The sequence below is a fragment of the Cetorhinus maximus genome, chromosome 13 (genome assembly GCF_964194155.1).
Source record: "Cetorhinus maximus chromosome 13, sCetMax3.hap1.1, whole genome shotgun sequence".
Classification (NCBI taxonomy): Eukaryota; Metazoa; Chordata; class Chondrichthyes; order Lamniformes; family Cetorhinidae; genus Cetorhinus; species Cetorhinus maximus.
Window position 1 is genome coordinate 53,547,381 of NC_135891.1, and position 21,553 is coordinate 53,568,933.

The 21,553-nt window shown below is 39.2% G+C and overlaps 1 protein-coding gene across 1 annotated transcript; it reads right to left on the reverse strand.

The window, feature by feature from the left end:
* Positions 1-3,992: 3,992 nt before the first annotated feature.
* On the reverse strand, positions 3,993-21,175 carry LOC144688284 (regulation of nuclear pre-mRNA domain-containing protein 1B-like). The gene is made up of 6 exons (XM_078554716.1): positions 21,160-21,175; positions 16,416-16,577; positions 15,152-15,261; positions 14,022-14,148; positions 13,697-13,872; positions 3,993-5,868 (listed from the first exon to the last, which is right to left on the reverse strand). The coding sequence occupies exons 1-6, from the start codon at positions 21,173-21,175 to the stop codon at positions 5,719-5,721; spliced, it is 741 nt and encodes a 246-aa protein (XP_078410842.1). The 3' UTR covers positions 3,993-5,718.
* Positions 21,176-21,553: the final 378 nt, after the last annotated feature.

Sequence of the window (21,553 nt, forward strand, 5' to 3'; positions counted from 1 at the left end):
CCAGCATCTTAACAAAATACTTTATTTTTACAATTACAAACAGAATTGCTGATAGGAAAAGGATGTTAATGTTGCTAGAAACCAACTTACTAGCAAGGTTTTATTTACGATGTTTGCTGGTGACAAGTATGAATTAATTGCAGCTTTTTTAACACTTGACTATCATAGGTATTAATATTTTGCTAAACTGGGTAGATATTATTAGTCATGTTCAAGTTCTCAATGACCAGAAAACTGCTTCAAAAGGAGGGAAGTAAACTTCCCATATGTTTCACAAAAATGTGGGGTCTGTTTAAAAAAAAAGATTAAGAATATCAATTTTTAAATCACGATACTTGATTTATAATTCAGCTATTGTTGGTAATCAGTTGTACTAAATCAAGAAAAATACAATGTGCATGCACAAGAGATTAATACAAAATAATATAAAAATATACAGTCACTGGTTTGCTTGTAGGATTTGGTAGATCTATTTCTTTTCAATAACATTTCAACAACAATAATGGCGAAATGATGATCAAAATATGCTCACTGACTTGATTTTAATTTAAATGTTGCTACATATGCAGCCAGGATTTGATGTTTGTAACACTTATAACAGGAATATTTTGCTCATAATTAAAGGCAAAATTCTTTGGCACTTGGCTGTTTTATAGTGTTAAAATACTAGTACATAGTCTTATGACCTATGAGAACCTCTGACCTCAGTTGCAGAGCATACATTTATAACCAAAATAGGTCGTTCATTTTTAATGTTTCTGACAATGCTATTGTAGATTTAACATTTTACCTCTAGCATATTAAATATCATAGACCACTTTATAAACTTAATGACAGCGTATGAGTGCTCTATATCCCATTCAGAGTAGGGAAATTACCACAGATCTCAAGTAGAAACCAAAAATGAAAACCTTGTTTTGAGAAAAAGGCTAAGTTATCAAACCATTGTCAAAAAGGATTGACCACATGAGATCAGAATTCCCTGCAAATGAGAAAGTTATGGAGTATAAAACCCAAATCCATGGACATGTTTTGACCTCAGGTTTTGTACCACACAATACTGCAGCCAACAGTACAGAGCTGTGCAGCAAGGGGTTAATTCGGATATTTAGTAAAAGACAGGGGCTCATCAAAAGGGTTTTGACATTGATTGATTGCTATCATGGACAATGGTACCAGGGAGATGCCATTACCTGCCATTGATATAATGCAATCAAGGAATTGCAATGCAACTAAGGCCTTCTTCACAAACAATGGTGCTGGAATCTGGCATTGCAATTATGATTGGTTCCTCTCAGGGAGAGGAATAGGATTATTCAAACCTTCATCGACCTTGGAGCCAGGTGTTGTTACTGTATTGCCTCAAAATAGCAGAATTGTTTAAACAATGAGAGAGCTGATCATTTTTGTCTGGGATATATTTTCCATGGAAAGACTGCATTGTTTCAACCAGCATAAGCTGATATTATTTGTCTGGGCTATGCGTAGAATAAACTAAGAGTGCTAACTACTGGACATTGAAATGAGTTGGCCAGACCAGCAGCTGAAAAGGTATAATTGGGGACAGAAACTGTAGGACACCACTGTTTTCTGCAGGCAGTCAAGGAAATCAATAGAGTCTGGTCAACTCCTCTGAGGACCTATAACAATTTGGAAGACCAACCGAGGGGTGATTTTAAGTATTAAGTTAGGATATAAAGAATTAAGTATTAAGTTAGGAACATGGTGGGGGTTTAGCCTCTGATGGGACAGGGTTCCGGGTAATGCAATTGCAACTGCATTTCGTGATTGCTGAATGCAGGCCATCTCTGAGGGCTGTGGGTAATTCAATAAAGCAGTTCTGAATTATCAGAAAAAACTTATTTCATTCTGTTCAAGCCATACACTTGTGAATCTGGTGAGTGTGGGGAGGGTCTCTGAGGGGAAAAAAGGGGCATCCCTGCAATCAAGGACTGCGCTGCATTTTACTTAGATGATGGACTGCAATTATTTGTTGCAGAAAACCTGAGCAAGAATTAGGAGTGACAAGAGTGCTACTTTCTCACAAATTCCTAGTTAAAGATTTTCAAACTCCGTGGTTTTACTCAGAGTAAATCCTCATCCCAATGAACTCCAAAATAATCAAAATCAGTTGGAACCTTCAGGTCTGTTAATTAAAGACTTACAGTAAAGCTAGCTCTTGTATATCTGAACTTAATCAACTGAATTGGCTCTGTGTTCATTCTCTTCCAAAAACCAAAAAGTGCACTGCTTTTGATAAATTGAGTTGCCTCCACCCACCCCTTTAGCCTTTGTAATCTCTTGAATTGGACATTTCACATGTATTTTTCTCAAGAATACATCATATGCATAACTTAATTGGCTGAAAACAAGTAAACATTAAAATAAGGGTGTAGCGGAATATAGTTGATATGTCTAACTCATTTTTTATTTTATAATTAAACACTAACCCAATACATATTCACCTACCAATTTGACTTCTATTCAATATTACTATTTTTTATTAAACTTCTTACAAATACATTCAAAGGTTTCTACATATTTGCAGGTGGAGAAATTTCGCACACAAAAAAGTAATCTTTCCTAAAATGCTCCTGTTTGAGACACATTTGAAAATTATGCATGAAACTGACTTAAGGCATATTCTGAAGGGTGCTACATTACAAGCCAAAACTGAATTTCACTCTCATAATCTAACCTTAAAGAGGGATTCCACACTAAGTACTATGACTTGAATGACCTGTATCAGTGACTGTTTCTGGGTGACCATGAAAGCTTCAGATGTCAGCAAACTGCACAAAGTGCACTTGCTTTGAGAGGCAAAGAAATGTCTCACTTTGCAATTACCCTGAGAACATTGCGCAGTTAAAAGGAAATCAAACAAATTCTGTTAATTTATCGACAATTGATGCCCAGCCCCTAACAAAATTGCTATATTTGGCAACATTGAAAATACAGTAGTGGCGCAGCTTGGCGAGAACACATTATACAAATACTACCTTTGTCAGATCTTCCCACTTATATGCAGGCTGGTTTTCCACAGTGAGCAAAAAATAGATTTTTTCCATCAACACTACCAAGCAATTATTTGGACAGAATGACTGCCAAATTGAGTGCCAAATTGAAGTAGGCGTGGTTGTGATGCTGACATTAGGAGAAATACAAGTTCCTGCGACAAATTATGAATGGTAATAATTTGATTGCTTATAGGAAGGAATGATCTTTAAAGAATATGCTTTAAAATGTTAAACGTTATATAGACTACAATGGCGGGAATGTCATTCCAGAAAGCTATTCTTAATTTTCAGTCAATAGGATAAATAACGATAAATTTAGAGAATCTCAAACTTACGTTGCACTGTCAAACCCAAGAGGTTCAACCATACTTTTTTAAAAAGTTAAGGCACAATGTAGATACCATGCTAAGATAAACTGCACTTCCCAATTGTGTGCCACAGACACATTGTAAATAAAGCAAAAACTGATTCAGAATTTTAGAAAGCATTCTTTATCTTTCTCAAATCACCGCAGATGAACCCGGGGTTTGCATTTCTCATCATTGCATATAGTTAGAAATTCCCAGTATTAGGCATTTCCACTCGATTTATCTGGTTGATCTGCCATTAGTGATGTTCAAGTAGCACAGGAGGAAGTTCCTTTCAGATAATTTCTCCTCCCACCCCACGTAAATGTAACAAAAAATGAAACTCGCCATTCCAAGAACAAATGTCAATCAAGACTGAAATTTACGGCTCAGCTGTCACAAGTTAGAGGCTGGCACTCTCATGTCACAGCTACCCGGATGCAACTACTCAAAATCTCTGTCAGCAGATGGTTGGACATTTTCTTTCTTCGCAGTTGTACTTATACCAAAAATGTGGTTACATTTCCTCTCAAGATGTACAAGTGCATAACATACCGTGTACAATTTAATTTGTTCATACAAATAAACGAAAGTCAAACAATAAAAAAAAGGAAGAGAAATTTATACTGATAAGACCAAGGCAATTTAATAGTATTTGGTCAGGGTGGCTGAATTACTTTTTGCTTACTTAAAAAAATCTTTTCCTAGCTACCTTTTAGAACTTAATCCATTGAAAACAAATAAAAGCACTAAATAAGCATTTAACCAGTTGAATTCACACAATAGTTTACACTTTTTCAAGGACCCAAAAGGGCTTTCCCATTCCAGTTGATCCTCTTAAACTGAAAATTTTTCTACAAGTACGGAGTTTGCTTTTAAGCATATTGTTCATGAAAAGTAGTTAGGGGAAAACAAACTGCCAGTGATCGCAATATTTTTTCATATTAAAGGGCTTAGAGTTCAGAAACAGTCACACAACTGTTAAAATAACAAATTTAAAACTTTAAACGTGGTCAACTTGAACTGAGGAATTATTTTTTGACTGAAATTGAAGTACCTTCTGCATAAGATAAAGCTACGTTTTGGTTTGTCGCTATGTGACTGAAAATATTTGAATTGGCTTAAAAGAATGCCTTTTTTAGTTAAAACAAAAACAATTTAATGGGATCACTAATTTTGCTCTGTGTCATCAAACAGCTGAAACAACTTAACACACCAGCACTGCAAAACAAATCTTTCTAAATGTAGCAGTTCATTCAATAGTTAATGTAGTCTGCAGTGAGAGGACAGTTGAAATTATGAGCCCACAGTACAAAACCAAATTCAGCAGCCACAGACCTAAACAAGTTACTTGAAGCTCAAAACATTACCAAAAGTGTACCACATTCTTCTCCAGAAGACAAAACAGTATTGTTGGACTTATTATAGACACTAATTGGGAAACTATGGTACATAACCTAATGATGTATCATGAGTCAAACTTCAGTTAAGCACGTGCCTTCATTGTTTGGAAATGTCAATTTTTAAATCAAATATGAGAGGTTCTATGCTCTCAATGGAAACTTGCAGGACTAGCTTTTTATAAGAATATGACTGGCTGCAGATTTATTATAAACTTCTACAGTAGGAAAGTCTCTCCTTATCATGGGCACCATCACTGAATACTTGAACTAATTATTTCAGGTTATATAACTATCAATCATTTCTAAAGTTGCAGTTCCCTTACTTTTGGAGGAACATTAAAAAAAAAGTTAAAATAGGTGTGCTTAAAAGGACAAAATGAGTGGTCAGTTTGGGAAACTGGACATTAACTTGTCAAATTCAGATGCAGTAAGAACTCCTAACCTGGGGACAGTTCATATGCTCCAAGCAAGACTGTACTCCTGTTACAGCATCAACAATTTGTCACAGTTCCTACTTCAGGTGGAAATTGGTAAACTCTACTAGCACTGTCCTTCAATTCACTAAACTACATTCAATTCAGGGATGTTCCGTACTGTGGACTCATGCACACTTATATTGCTCATCTGGTGCTCACCGTCACAACAGATGTCACTTGACATCCTGATTAGAGAAGAAAGCTTCCATCACTCCTGGCCTAGGATTGATGTGTATTTGGAATTTACAGGTTAATAGCAGTGGCTTTGAATAGTGTTTATTTTTCTCCCATGTTTCAAACTGCTGTAAACCATCATGTTAGGGTTACTACAGCTCTGATGCAATTTGCACATAGATGTCTCAAAGGTTTTGCCCTGCTGTTTTTAGGCCCCATCATATTCCAGATCCATGCCTTCAAGAAGTTGTCACACATAGCGGAGGTATTGCGGTTTGACTCCTGAGAAAAGGGTATCAGTTCAGTCACTAGAAAAAAGGTCACCAGCAGAGGGCAATGGCGCTAAACCACCTGTAACATTCGGAAGCAATGAAAGGTCTGGCAAATTCTGGATGTGTGATTTCAGCTCTTTCCGAACTTGTGTTACTTGAGCCAGTTTCTGTTTATATTCCTGCAGAAAAGAAGAGTTACCATTAGACAATAATAACTCTATCTGTCATAGAGCCTATAATTCTGCTCCTGCAACAACTGATTGTGCTTACAGAGACACAGAGATCTCACACAGAAGCCCTAAGAAAACAAGTGCCAAGCCAAAGGAGGAAAGAATAGGAGAGGTGACCAAAGGCTTGGTTAAAAAAAAAGTTTTAAAGAAGGTCTTCAGGAGAGAGGAAAATGAAGAAATGGCACAATGCAGGAGGGAACTGAAAAGCATGGGGTCTAGTCACCTGAAGGCACGACAGTCGGTGGTGGGGCATAAGGAGCAGGATGCACAAGGTCAGAGTCAGAGGGATGGAAAGTACAGATGGACAGGGGTAGGTGTGGAGGTAGGTGAAGCTAGAGGTGGTCCGTGATGGAGGGTAGGTTGGGTTGGAAACTCAACGTGGGGTCAAACATAATGTCAAGGATATTGTTATGATATGGCGGGTGGTAATTGCTGGGCTGACCAAATCCCAGAGGGAAACTTGATCAAGCTATCACAACGATTTGCAAATTGTATTTCTATTGTGAGAAGGTATGTGCACTAAGGCCAGAAGTAAATATTCCACTACAACTTTTGGAGATTTTAAATATTTAATTAAAACATTTATTAACAAAAGAAAAGAAAACTTAAACACACAAGATTACAGTTACACTGTTAAATTTAGTCTTACAACATTACCCAAAAGATTTCTACAAAGCTAGACTCCCAAATAAACACCTGTTTTCCAGGCAACAGTCCAAATAGATCCTTAATCTATAAAACATCCAGTAATATTACTGTAAGGCACCCACTGTTGCTATAAGGGAGGTATTTCACAGCTTCTTTCTTCCTCACTTGACAATGGAATTCTAAGGCTTTTAACAAAATCTTGCTTTCTGGAACAAGCAAACACTTTTCTAGGGTGGCTAGAGGCTACTTTTCACAAGTCTGTCTTCCCACAGCCCACTTTTCAAGATCTCACATGGCCACACACTCACACAGCTTTCAGTTGTTCCTTAAAATATATTTCTCCCCTTTGATCTGTATATCCATTGGTCTAAACTTTCTTTGGAAGTTGCTTTTCCCAGAGTATAAAAGTCTTTCATGTTTCATTATGGCCAGCACTTTCAGGAAAAATAAACTTAATAACTTTGCCTTATTTATTTACAATTTTGCCAGTTCTAAAACTTCCAGTCATATCTCTTTGAAATTCAAACAGCTTCTCAACTTAACTACAAACGCAAATGTTAGCTCATCCATTTCCATTTCGAAATGCTTGCTTTTACACCTAAGCCCTTTGATTATTTAAACCTTGTAGTCCGACTGTCTTCAGTTTAATTAAATTAGATACACACATACGCCACAAGCCTTCTTCAATGTCTCACAGCAATATTAAGAAAAATGACATTCCCTTTATCACATAAATAATCAATTTTAGTCTAGGAAAGTGGCCAGGGAGGGGATGGAGTGAATGGCTAGTGCACAGAGCTTGTACAGGAGCCTGAACATTATGTTTTTGGTCTTCCAATCTTTAGCTGATTGAAATTCAATGCCCTTTGAACACTGGGTGTTAGTTATGCAACCCCTAAGTGATAGTGCTGCGATGGGAAAAGCCATTGCTAGGGATGCTCTGACGATGATTAACGGTTGAGGCAAGTTGAGACAGCTCCTCAAAAGTGGACAATGCAAAGGTAGATGCTGGAGGAGGATGGAGTAATCATGGCCAGGAATTCAGAGTGGTTGAGAAAGGATAGTGCACTATGGTCAGCCAGAAAATGTGGTTTGTGACTTCGGTTCGGGTTGTTTTAGTACTTTGGGAGGAGCAGAAACCTGACAGGAGGATTCAAACAGGGAGGAAGAGATTGGGCAACCACCCTATAAAGGGCTGTGGAGGAGGTTGGAGATGGGGCTCCAATTAACAAGGACAGAAAAGACAGGTGTTTCAATAATATTAGCATGCTAAACAGTTTTGTATCCTATTAGCAATAATCACACCTAACCATTAAAGTGAACCAAATTGGCAAAATTGTTTTTCTACATCCTCTATGTGCAGTCATCAACAGCACCTCCAAATAAAACTTTCAATCTTTTATGTCTCAGTTGTATTATCAAAGCTGTAACTGTAACAAAACTTGGATTCTGGTTACAGTCCAGCTACATGGCCATGAATTTTTGTCAATGTTATAGTAATGTCTGCTATTCCAAAGCCTGCAACATTTCATAAATGTCAATGTTTGTTGATGGACTAATCACATAACCATGGAGTGATACAACACTAAAGTACGTCATTTGGCCCATTGTGTCCCCCAACTCTTTGATACAGCTATCCAATTAATCCTAGTCCTCTGCTCTTTCCCCATAGTCCTGTAATGATTTTCTCCCCATCGAGTATTTATCATTTCTCTTTTGAATGTCACTATTGGTCTGCTGCCACCTACATTTAAGGCAATGTATTTCAGATTACAGCAACTAGTTGTGTATAAAATGTTTCCTGATGTCGCCACTCATATTAAATCTGTGTCCTCTGGTTACCGACCCTTCTGTCACATGTTTTCCCACTTTAATCTATCAAAACCATTGATGATTCTGAACAATTCGAACAAATCTGCTGTTAACCTTCTCTGCTCTAAAAAGAACAAGCACGCCTTCTCCAGTCTCTTCACTTGGCTGAAATCCCTCATTCCTGTTACCATTCTAGTAAATCTGCTTTGCACACTCTCCAAGGCCTGACATCTTACCTAAAGCATGGTGCCCAAAATTGAACATAATAATGAGGCATTATCGCTGTTTCCTAAAGGTTTAGCATAACTTCCTTGTATTGTCTCTTTGCCTCCATTAATAAAGCCAAGGGTCCCATGTGTTTTTTTAAAAAAAACAGCCACCTCAATTATATTACCACCTTCAAAGATTTCGTACATAAATCCTCTTGCTGCACCCTATTTATCATTGTACCATGTCAGATGGGCAAAGTTGCCAATATGAGTGCATTGAATGTATTCGGGATAGTTTCTTAGAACAGCATATTCTGGAGCCAACCAGAGAGCAGGCTATACTCGGCCTGGTATTGTGCAATGAGATGGGAGTAACTAATGATCTCAGTGAAGGTGCCCCTAGGTAGCAGTGACCATAATATGATTGAATTTTACATTCAGTTTGAGGGAGAGGAAGGGGTCTGAGACTAACTTTTTAAACTTAAATAAGGGCAATTATGAGGGCATGAAAGCTGAGCTGGCTAAAGTGAATTGGCAAATTAAGTTAAGGGACAACAGGTAAATAGAGATGGAGTGGCTAATATTTAAGAGGATATTTCAGAATGCACAGAATAGATACATTCCAATGAGTACGAAAAAGTCCAAGGAACGGACACACCATCCATGGTTAACTAGAAAGGTTAAAGGTAGAATCAAACTTAAAGAAAAAGCATATAACTGCAAAGACAGGTGGCAGGTCAGAAGATTGGACAGAATATAAGGAACAGCAAAGAGTGACTAAAAGACTTAGAAGGATGGAAAATTTAGAGTATGAGAGAAAGCTAGCCAGAAATATGAAAACAGATAGGAAGAGTTTTTACTAATATTTTAAAAAGAGTTAACAAAGTGAACGTTAGTCCTATAGCAAATGAGTCTGGAGAATTGTTAATAGAAAACAAAATGGTAGATGAATTGAACAGGTATTTTGCATCAGTTTTCACTATAGAGGATACAAGTAACATCCCAAAAGCAGCTATAAACTGGGAAATGGAAGTGGGGAAGGAAATCAGGAAAATGACTGTCACCAGAGAAGCGGTACCGAGTAAATTGTTGGAGCTGCAGGCTAACAAGAGCCCAGGTCCTGATGGACTTCATCCTAGGGTCTTAAGAGAAGTGACCAGTGAGATAGTTGATATATTGGTTTTAGTTTTCCAGAACTCCCTAGATTCGGGGAAGATCCCATTAGATTGAAAGATAGCAAATGTAACTCCATTATTCAAAAAGGGAGACAGAAAACAGGAAGCTACAGGCCAGGTAGCTTAACATCGGTCGTAGGTAAAATGTTAGAAGCTATTATTAAGGGCGTTATAGCAGGGCATTTGGATAAACTCAAGGTCATCAGGCAAAGTCAACATGGTTTTGTTAAAGGGAAATCATGTTTAACCAACTTACTGGAGCTCTTTGAGGAAGTAACATGTGCTATGGATAAAGGGGAACTGGTGGATGTACTGTGGTTAAGATTTCCAGAAGGAATTTGATAAAGTGCCACATCAAAGGTTATTGCGGAAAATAAAAGCTCATGGTATAGGGGGTAACATATGGCATGGATAGAAGATTGGCTGGCTAAAAGGAAGCAGAGAGGTGGCATAAATGGGTCTTCTTCAGGTTGGCAAGATGTAACGAGTGGTGTGCCATAGGGATCAGTGCTGGGACCTCAGCTGTTTACAACTTATATAAATGACTTGGATGAAAGGATTGAAGGGATGGTTGCCAAATTTGCTGATGACACAAAGATTGGTAGGAAAGTAAGTTGTGAAGAGGATATAAGGAGGCTACAAAAAGATATAGATAGGTTAAGTGAGTGGGCAAAGATTTGACAAAAGTAGTACAATGTGGAAAAATGTGAAATTGTCCATTTTGGCAGGAAGAATAAAAGAGAAGCATATTATCTAAACGGTGAGAGATTGCAGAACCCTGAGGTGCAGAGGGATCTGGGTGTCCTAGTGCACGAATCACAAAAGGCTAATATGCAGGTACAGCAAGTAATTAAGAAAGCTAAAAGACCATTATCATTTATTGTGAAGGGAATTGAATACAAAAGTAAGGAGGTTATGCTTCAGTCGTACAGGACACTTTTGAGACCACATTTGGAATACTGGTCATCTTATTTAAGGAAGAATGTAAATGCATTGGAGGCAGCTCAGAGAAGGTTTACCAGGCTAATACCTAGAATGGGTGGGTTGTCTTATGAGGACAGGTTGAACAGAAAGGTTCGACAGACTAGGCTTGTATCCGCTGGAGTTTAGAAGAGTAAGAGATGACTTGATTGAAACATATAAGATCCTGAAGGGTCTTGGCAGGGTGGATGTGGAGAGAATGTTTTCTCTTGTGAAAGAATCTAGAACTAGGGGTCACTGTTTGAAAATAAGAGGTCGCCCATTTAAAGCAGAGATGAGGGGAAATGTTTTCTCTCAGATGGTCATGTCTTTGGAACTCTGCTTCCACCACCTTTTCAGGAAGAGAGTCTTTGAATATTTTTAAGGAAGGGATGGATAGATCCTTAGTAAGCAAGGCAATGATGGATTATCAGGGATAGGTGAGATGCAGATTTCAGGTTACTATCAGATTAGCCATGATCTTATTAAATGGCAGAGCAGGCTCGAGGGGCTTAATGGCCTACTCCTGCTCCTTGTTTGTATGTTCATATTATCTCTCCTCATTCTTCTTACCAAAACGTATCACTTTACACTTCTGTGTATTAAATTCCATCCATTATGTCTTCCTGAAGTCTGTTACTATCCTCATTGGTAACTACATTTCTAAGTTTCGTGCCATTAGAAAACTTTGAAATCATGTCATGTATGCACAAGTCCAGGTCATAAACAAAAACAGCAGTGCACCTAATACTGACCCCTGTGGAACAGCATTGTTTAATTCTCTCCAGCCTGAAAACAATCATTCACATCCACTCTCTGATATCTTTTCCTTAGCCAATGATGTATCTGTGCTACCACTTAATCCCTTTAATGCTTTAACTTTGTTAACAAGTCTATTATCAAAGTGTTTTTTTTTGTTAAACAGTTCATAGCACCCTCGCCTTTGAATCAGAAGGTTGTGGGTTCATGTCCCACTCCCGGAAACCAAGAACTGTGAATGTACTCAAAAGAGTTACAATCTGTGACTATTGATAACTCGAAAGAGTTACACCATTTCAATTGCATTACCCTCAATGTCTCCATTACTTTAAAGAACTCAATCTCGTCAGTCAAACTTAACTTGTCTTTAATAAATCCATGCCGACTTTCATTTATTAACCATGCTTTTTCAAATGCCAATTAACTTTGTTTCTCAAAGTCTTGCCACCTTTGACTGTGTCAGGTTTAGCCCTCTCCCCAATTTTTAGATGTAACATTTGCAACCCCCTGGTCCTCTGGCACCAACCCCATACTCAAGGAGGACTGGAAGATTGTGGTCAGAGGTTCTGTAAGTCCCACCCTTTCCTCAGTAGCCTAGGATACATCTTATTCAAACCTGGTGACTTTTCTACTTTAGGACTTCCAACCATTTAGGTACATCCTCCATCTATTTTTATCCTATCCAATATCAACTACTGCCCCCTCCTTTTCTGTTATATTGCAATGCTCTGTTCTCCAGTGAAGAGATGCAAAATACTAATTTTATTGCCTCAACCACACCCTCTGCCTCCACATAAAGATTTCCTTTTAAGTCCCTAATCAGCCCCACTCTTCCTTTGACCACTTTTTTTTATTAATTATGGCCACAACTTTACCGTCAGCGATTTGGGGGCAGGGCCCGCTTGCCAACGGGAAAATGACACGGAATGATGTCAGGAGGAACCCCTGACGTCATCCTGATCCCTTTAAATTTATAGGAAGGCGGGCAGACAGCTAAATCAGCTGTCCGCCCGCCGACCTGTCAATGGCCAATTAAAACCATTGACAGGCTAATTAAGATCATTAAAGACCTGCCCGTCCAACCTTAAGGCTGGCGGGCAGGCCAGAAGCCCCAGCGGGCTCCTGATAATACATGAAACCTCATCCACTGGCGGGGTGAGGTTTCATGTCCATTTTTAAAAAGTTTAATAAAGTTTATGTCGTTTTTATTAACATGTCCCATCTCGTGTGACATTGTCACATGAGGGGGACATGTTAATAATATTTTTATTTTTCTATTTTTTAACTTTTGTGCACTGTCACTAATCTCCCTGAGACAGCACTTTGTCTCAGGGGGCAGTGCGCTCTTTCGCGCGCATGCGTGAAAGAGCGCACTTTGACAGTTGGGGATTCCCTCCACCCCACCGTACAGGAAGCGCATAGCAGGCCGCTGGGCGGGTCTTAATTGGCCCGCCCACTCAAAATGGCGGCGGGCTCCGTTTCAGCAGCGGGGGTCGGCTGTTCGCCCACCAAGGGCAAAATTCTGCTCTATGTGTTTATAAAACAGTTTTGGGTTCCTCGTATGTTAGCTAAACTATTCTCAATCTCTTTGCCCATTTTTTAGGGTCTCCTCTGTATTTTCTGTATTCAACTCATTTCTCAACTGTATTATGAACCTTACATAAGACAATACGTTGATCCATTACCTTTAATGACAGCTGTTTGTTATATTTAGTTAGACACGCTTCCCAACATCCACAGAGATGTTGGTTAAGCAGATTTTGTTTGTCAACCTACATTCCACAGGCTAGAAGTGCCTGCAAAAATGGCTAGGTAATCTCTTGGATGATAAGCAACACTGAGTCTTATCCTGAGAGTCTCAAGTAAAATTTACCACGCCTCTTTTCTAAATCCACTGTGACAGCATCCTTTATATGAAACTGAGTTTGACTTTGAAACTTTGAATATTGAGATGCGTCGGGTCACTGATAGACAACTACACTCAAGATTAATGACAATACTTATAACTTTTTATCAACTAAAATGAAACTGCAATTCATTGTTGAGATTCTGCAATAAGCCTAGAAGAATTTGATACTGTACATGAAATTCTTAGGCAAAAGCATCATTTTATCTGTTTATTCGAGAGCATGCCTCAACAGCCCAAGAATAACTATACAAATGCTTTGACTGTAGTTTAAAAATTAGCAGCGCAGGAGAGAATGATGTACACACCGCTAGTTTTTTCTCCTTCTCTCCCAGAATCTCCTTCTGACTATTGATGTATTCAGTCAGCATTCGTGCCAGCTGCCTCCGGTCATCCAGCTCTGCTGCCAGCCGCCCATTGTACTCTGCTAACAGCAAACAAGCCTCATCAACGATTTTCGATAGCCTTTCAGCAGCTGCTTTATCTACATGCGAGAAACAGAAGAAACTGGTTACATTGCAGCTAAATTAAAATAAACGGAGAATAAAAGAATGGTATATGGACAATAACAGTGCAGGGACACACTGCACCATTCAGCCCTACTGGTCAATAATTATGCAGCAAACTCTCTACCTGCTATGTTTTCCAAAAGTGAAACATCTTGCACTTCTTGAGGCAATGACGCAATCTTCTGTCGAACAGTTGCATCTCCCGATGCTGCATTTTCCAGGTCTTGCAGAGCTTTAATCAAATTTTCAGTCTTTAAGAGGAAAATATATTGAGTAAAATCAGTCTAAATGAAAACAGTTAATGGCAGGTTGTACAAATTACAAACTGAAGAAAAAAGACCGAATTTTTAATATGACAGGCTGTGTGAAGCAATCGTACAATATTAATTTGACATTATGCGAATAAGTTGCCTACAATGAGCTGCCCAAACAATGAAGGATTCAAGCTTTTGTGCAACAGGCTAATGCACGGTAATCATAGATGAACAGTTGCACGTCTATACTAGCATGGTTAATTCTGAGGATAGTGTCTATGTAAGGGAAAATTTGGGTATAGTGGAGGCATGATCAATAGAACTGCACTGAATTTTCACTGACAACCCTTACAAGCTTTATAGAAAGGAGGCTTTCACTCCAGTTTGAGCTATATTTTAAGCTTGGTTTAAGTTAATAGGACATTTTGTGCCAGTACACTACTTATACCATTACCAGTTTTGTATAAGAACTACATTAATTTTAGTGTAAAGCTGGCATCATATTCATAGACAAATCTGATATCAAATCTATGGCAAATATTTAGGATGCATCTATTCTTTCGAAATGGTTTTCCTGTTTCACTTCCTATCAAAGTCTCCAGAAATAGGGGCCTAAGTGCATCTTCTGATCATACTGGCTCAAGTATAATTGATAATATAATTGATTACATAATATATTAATATAATTGATAATATAATCGGACATGATGGGTGGAGTGGCCTCCTTCTGTACCGTAAATCTTTCTACTGTTTCTAAGTATCTGAAAAGAAGGCATGTGCAGGCATGTGGGGAGAGGGCACGAGTGGCAGAATGTGAACTGCTCCTTAGGAGAGCCAGTACTGATACAATGGGCCAAATGGCCTTCTGTGCTGTAACGATTCTATTCTATGATGATTACAAACTCCAGTCCTGATGAAATTACACTAACATCACTTTAGTATCAGACACACCAAATCCTACATTCATAGTGGTTCGATGGCTTCCATTAAAAGCACGTACCAACAGTGGACCTGTGCCAGTGTCTATAGGAGAGTAGTTGACTCTGTAATCATCATCTTCTTCATCTTCAACAACAGGATAGCTACGTTTTGGTGCTCGCTTCTCTTCGCCTACAAAAACAAAAAATTATGGTTTACATGTTGCCATACATAACACTGCAGGCACAATTAAACCATGCATCTCTAGCAAATTGAGATGGATTTAAAAAATTCTTGTGTACCGAAAGATATAGAGAACTGCAGAATCAAACCTTTTTTTTAAACAAGTTTTTAATCCTGTTAGCAAATAAAACACTCCTATTATAGTTCTAACTCCAGCCGCTGTGGAGGTTATTCGCAGCTTAACCTTGTATAAACACAAGGATCAAAAATTACTGGTGAAAATATGTAGACTATTTATAACTATAGGCAGTAATGACAGCACCAGAGGCAAAAGGCGATGCTAGAGTGCAATCAAGGTTGAGCAATTTCTCCAAGCATACAAACTTAAATTATGTGATTTGTAATAAGAAAACAGAAATCAGTCAATGCTGAAAACACTGGTTTCATTCTAAAGGCACTATAAGATGTGGAAATACGGCTCATTCTATTCACTGCCTTCTTGAGCTTTCAAGTCACAAAATTAAAATCCAGTCAATGGTGATGCAGCAAAAGACATGCGAATGTGTAATTTAACAACTAGGCACTCTTTTGCAGACTGATTCTCAAAGTCTGCTAAAGGCTAGCCTTGCTTTGGCAACTGCATGTGTCTGGTCATGAATATAGACAGCTCAGGGAGTGCGCTGCTGATATCCACTGCAGAGAGATTCTGGTCATGGGCTGAAACTTTGGGAACATGATAGGGCTTTCCTGGAGCAAGGTGGTACATTACCTCAGATCTTATGATCAGCATGCAAAAAAACTAAGTTATCGCAAGCATTGGAGAACAAGTCCACGCTACACTGCATGGCCAGCTCTTAAACTGGCAGCTAGTGCACAGTTATTGGCAAACATGGAAATCGTGAAGCATATCCTTGGAGACCTTGGTCTTTGCCTTGAGGCGTCTCAGATTGAGCAGCTTCCCATCCATACATTATCTGATTTCAATGCCAGGATTGCCATCATGCAAAGCACTGGACAGCATGGAAGAGAAAACATGCAGAAGAAGTTTGCAGCTTAGCCCTATTTCATAACGACTCGGAATGGGTCAGAATACTCACCATCAAGGCATATGTGAGCATGCCATCATGGAACTGTCAAACCATTGTGATGAATTTTTCCATTACCTTTCAAAAAGCCCCCACAGCTGACTCTGTCAAAAGCCTTGGCTAAATGCGGTGTAGAGGTCCATGGTCTGTTCTTGGCATTTTTCCTGGAACTAACTGCAAATACCATATTACTGGTTCCTCGACCTTTTCTGAAACCACACTGCTTCTCGGCAGCAGATCCTAGTCAAAATGTTGCACTAAGCAGTTTAGAAAGATTCTGGTGAAGATTTTGCTGGCAATGGAGAGGAGTGCGATTCCTCTGATTGTCGCAAGGCTGGCGAGTACTTTTTTGTTTATACAGTTGGACAATGGAGGCAGCTTTGTATTCTTGCAGCATGGTTCCTTGCTCCCACAGGTTGAAAGAGTTTAGTGAGCTTCTTCACTAGGCACTGACCTCCAGTCCTGTTGACCCCAGCTTAGTATCAGCTCCTAAGGCTTTGTCACTAGACAGAACAGTGATTGCGCTCTTCGTTTGTTAGTGTGGGAGGATCATCAACAGAGCAGTTGGTGGCAACCTGCTTCTTCACTGATGGATGAAGGCTGACTGAGTATGTGGTTAAAGTATTCTGCCCATCTTTTAGAATTTGGGCCTTTTCCGTGAGTAGCGTTGAACCGTCGGCACCAAGGATTGGTAATGAATCAGTAGACTGGAGCCTGCAGACAGTTTCAGAGTATTATAGAATCTCTTCCAATCTTTGTGGTCTGCATATGACTGAATTTCATCTGCTTTCTGATTCAGCCAGATGTCTTGCATTTCTGCGAGCTTGCATTGGACAGTCCAGTCCTGAGGATGTTTCAGTAGACATCGTGCTTGATAATGACTTGTCACTGAGGTAAACTCTGTAGAGGTGATATTTCTCTTCCAGTAGTTTCTGGATTATCTCACTGTTTCAATTAAAACAATCTTGATGCTTACAAGAGGTAGCGCAAAGTGCCTATAGAGCAGTGGAGGTCGCCCAGTCATTTTCATTATAGTGAGTGTGCCCATTTGCACTGTACACAGGTGACTCAAGTTTTTTTTAAAAGAGACATTCCTTCATGACTGCTGTTTGAGCCTTGAGAAGTTTCTAGACCTTTATGCCATGTGTGTGTAGGGGATAGCTCTTAATGTTTAGCTTTGAGATAAGGCAGTGATCAGTCCAGCAGTCAGTGCTGCAGTTGGCTTTTGTTACATGTACATCCTGCCTGTCCCTCTGCCTGGTTCAAAAAGAAAAAGTCCACTAGCACTTTCTAGCTGATTTTACGCATTCCAAATATAATGAGCATTTGGAAAACACGTGAAACATTTAAAAAAAATAAGACAGGCTTTTCTCCACCCCAAGTGATTTTCAGCACAGACATGATGGGCCAAATGACCTCTTTCTGAGCTGCATTATCCTATGATTCTATGGAAATACACCTGCAAAAAAGAGAGTAAAGGAAAGGAACAATGGAGAAGGAACAACAATTTCCTTCATTTTGAAGCACTTCTCTCATGATTGGGAAAAATGGTCTGATTATTTTTGGTTTCTTAAAATCTAAGCAATTACATTAATGTTCGACGCAATTACATTCTAACTTCAAATAAGCCTAAATTCACAGGAACAATAGTAGTCCACTCAGCTCGAGCTTGTTTCTGCATTTAATTAGGTCATGGCTGAAGTATACAACTTCATTTACCTGCCTGTCCCTTTTACTCCATGAAGTATAACTTTGCTCACAAGTCTTGAGCAGCAACTTATCAAGCACCTTTTGGAAGTCCATGTACACCACATCAACAGCATTGTCCTTATCAACCCTCTCTATTATCGCCTCCAAACTCTCCAGCAAGTTAGCCAAACATGATTTTTCCTTAATTAACTCACATTTGTCCATGTGACTATTAGCTTTGTCCCGAATTATTATTTCTAGAAGTTTCCCCACCACTGAAGCTAAACTGACTGGCCTGTAGTTGCTGAGCTTACCTTTACATCCTTTTTTTGAACATTTGCAATTCTCCAGTCCTCTGGGACCACCCAAGTCTAAGGAAAGCTGAAAAATTATGGCCAGGGCTTCTGCAATTTCCACTGTCACTTCCATCAGTATCCTTGGATGCATCTCATCCGGTCCCGGTGCCCTTTCAACTTTAAGTACAGTCTATCCAATACCGCCTCCTTTTCAATTTTAAACCCACCTAGTGCCTGAATTAATTAATTTTTTTACCATGGCCTGGGTAGCATCTTCTTCCTTCGTAAAGACAGATGCAGAGTATTCATTTAGTACCTCAGTTATGCCCTCTGCCTCCATGCATAAATCCCCTTCTTGGTCCATAATAAGCCCTACTCTTCCTTTACCACTCTTAATATTTATATGCCTGTATAATACTTTGGGAATCCCTTTTATACTGGCTGCAAGTCTCTTTTCATACTCCCTCTTTGCTTCTCAACCTCAGCTCTGAACTTTCTGTATTCAGCTAGGTTGTATTAAGCTTAACTGTCCTCTATCCCTGACCTTATATCTTGCTCCACACCCTCCTAAACAGTATAAAATCCATCGCATTAAATTTCTACTTGTTAGCTCTAAAGAAGTCATGTGGACTCAAAACGTTAACTGCGTTTCTCTCTCCACAGATGCTGCCAGATCGGTGTTTCACCAGCATTTTTTTATTTCAGGTTTCCAGCATCCACAGTATTTTGCTTTTATTTGTCTCAAGCACACATTCTTTACCTTAATTTCTATCTCTTTTGTCATCCAAGGAGCTCTGGATTCGTTTGCCCTACGTTTCCCTTTTGAGGGAATATACCTAGACTGTGCCAGAATCATCTATTCTTCGAAGGTAGCCCACAGATGAACTACAGTTTTTCCTGCCAACCTTTGACTCCAATTTATTCGATCCTGATCCATTCATAACCCACGGAAGTTGGTTTTCCCCTAGTTAATTTTTCTTTGTCCTTTTCTGTAGTCAGCCTAAAATGTATGGTATAATGATCACAATCTCCCCCCCCCCAAATGTTCTCCTACTGACATACAATCAACTACTATAGGCCAATTCGTCAAACATTTGTTGTGGAATGTGTGGTACAGAGGGATCTGGGTGTCCTGGTACATGATTCACAAAAAGCAGGTAGAGCAAACGATTGGGAAGGCAAAATGGAACACTGGTCGTTATTGCAAGGGGGATGGAGTATAAAAGTAGGGAAGTGTTGCTACAACTGTACAAGGGCTCAGTGAAGGTCATATCTGCAGTAGTGTGTACTGTTTTGCTCTCCTTACTTAAAAGGAGGGATATAATTGCATTGGAAGCAGTTCACAGAGGCTTGCTAGGCTGATTCCTGGGATTGTTAACGACCAGGTGAGAGCAAGTGAACTGGCTTCCCTCTATTCAACCTCCATGGTTAGACACAACAAAGGTTTAAAAGTTTATTTTTCATGGGGGTGTGTCTTTTCCAAATCAGAATGTATTTAACCATTTAAGCTATGAGCAATAAGGAGCCAATCAAACAAGATTTTGAGTCAAATAAAGAGCAAATTTATTAACCACTAAGCCCGAAAAATAAATAAAAATGCAACATCAAGCATTCGGCCCTCATGCAGTCATTTCGACTCACACAAACACATATCAGAAATAAGGGGAGTTAAGAGCCAATTAAAAAAAAAGTAAAAGAATATTTGGTTAAGTGTCCTTTGATTGTCCTTGAGGTGTAGATTTTAAAACGCTGCAGCCAATTTGCGTTAGCTGGCTTCTTGGATGCGATCAGATGTAGATGGTGTTGCAATTATTACAAGATCTCAACTCACTGGTAGGTTACTGGAAGAGTTTGCTTCTCAAACCAGGTAATAGAGTCCAAAAGCGAGAGAGAGCAGCCTTCAGCCTGTTTCCTGTGGTGAAGACTTTCTTGACACTGCCTTTGTCACTTGCAATCTCTCTCTAGCGGCTGGGCAGCCTTGCCTTGAAATACTTCACCCTTTGTGTATTTCCAAGAGATTTCCGGTGCATCTGTCTGTGACAGCCATTGTTTCACTATCCAATACCTTGCATTTTTAATGTCTCTTCCTTAGAACATTACGAGTTTCAATGGCTGTCTGGATTATAGGAAATGATTCTCTCTTCACACTCCCCTGAGGGTGATTTGTTTGTTTCTCACTTTCACCGTGGAATGTGGCCATGCATTTTAAGCACTTTTCTCTCAGTTCAAATTGCAAAAACTCTAGTCAGTTGAAAGTTTAATTATATTTAAAAAAAAAAGGGCATTGCCTCATGACAGGATGAAGGAGTTGCCTAATGAAAAAAAGATTGAGTAGGTTGGGCCTATATTCATTTGAGTTTAGAAGAATGAGATGTGATCTTATTGAATCATAAGATTCTGAGGGGGCTTGACAGAGTGGAACCTGGGGAGGATGCTTCCCCTTGTAGGGGAGTGTCTAGAACTTGGGGGCACATTTTAAAAATAAGGGGGCTCCCATTTAAGATGGCGATGAGGAAGAATTTGTTTTCTCTCAGCAGGTCATTAGTCTTTGGAATTCTCTTCCCCAGAGAGCAGTGGAGGCAGGGTCATTGAACATATTCAAGGCTGAGTTGTACAAATTTTTGAGCTATAAGGTTGTCAAGTGTTTTTTTTGGGGGGGGGGGGGGGCAGGCAGGAAAGTGGAAGTGATGCAACAAACAGATCAGCTATTATTTCAGTGAATGGTGGAGCAGGCTTGAGGGGCTGAATAGCTTACTCCTGCTCCTATTCCTTATGACATCCCTTGTCAGCATTAACTAACAAAAATCTATCAATCCATCTTAAAAATTTCAACTTACTCCCATCCATATCCATATTTCTAATGCCATCTGTGAGAAAAAGTGCTGCCTGATTTCACTTCTATAGTCCAGCTATAATTTTAAGATTATACACTATCGTTTTGGATTCCCTCACCACAGGAAATAGTTTCTCTGTATCTACTCTATTTAATCCCTTCATCAATTTAAGTTATCTGTAAACATTTCTCCTCAACCTTCTAAACTTAAAGGAATACAATGTTTAAACAGAAGATGTGCTCATAATTAAATCCTTTAAGCCCTGTTATAACTCTGGTGAAGCTCCACTACATCCCCTCAATGATCAGTATATCTTTCCTGCAGTACTTCAAACGGTGCCTTAAAAGGGCCTTATACAACTGAAGCACCTCACTTCCTCACTTTTGTACTCCAGACC

Coding starts and splice junctions, on each gene's coding strand:
- LOC144688284 (XM_078554716.1), bottom strand. Junction 13,873..14,021: donor ACTTTTGGAAAACATAGCAG/GTAGAGAGTTTG, acceptor TCTCGCATGTAG/ATAAAGCAGCTGCTGAAAGG. Junction 5,869..13,696: donor AGAAGGAGAAAAAACTAGCG/GTGTGTACATCA, acceptor TCTTTTCTGCAG/GAATATAAACAGAAACTGGC.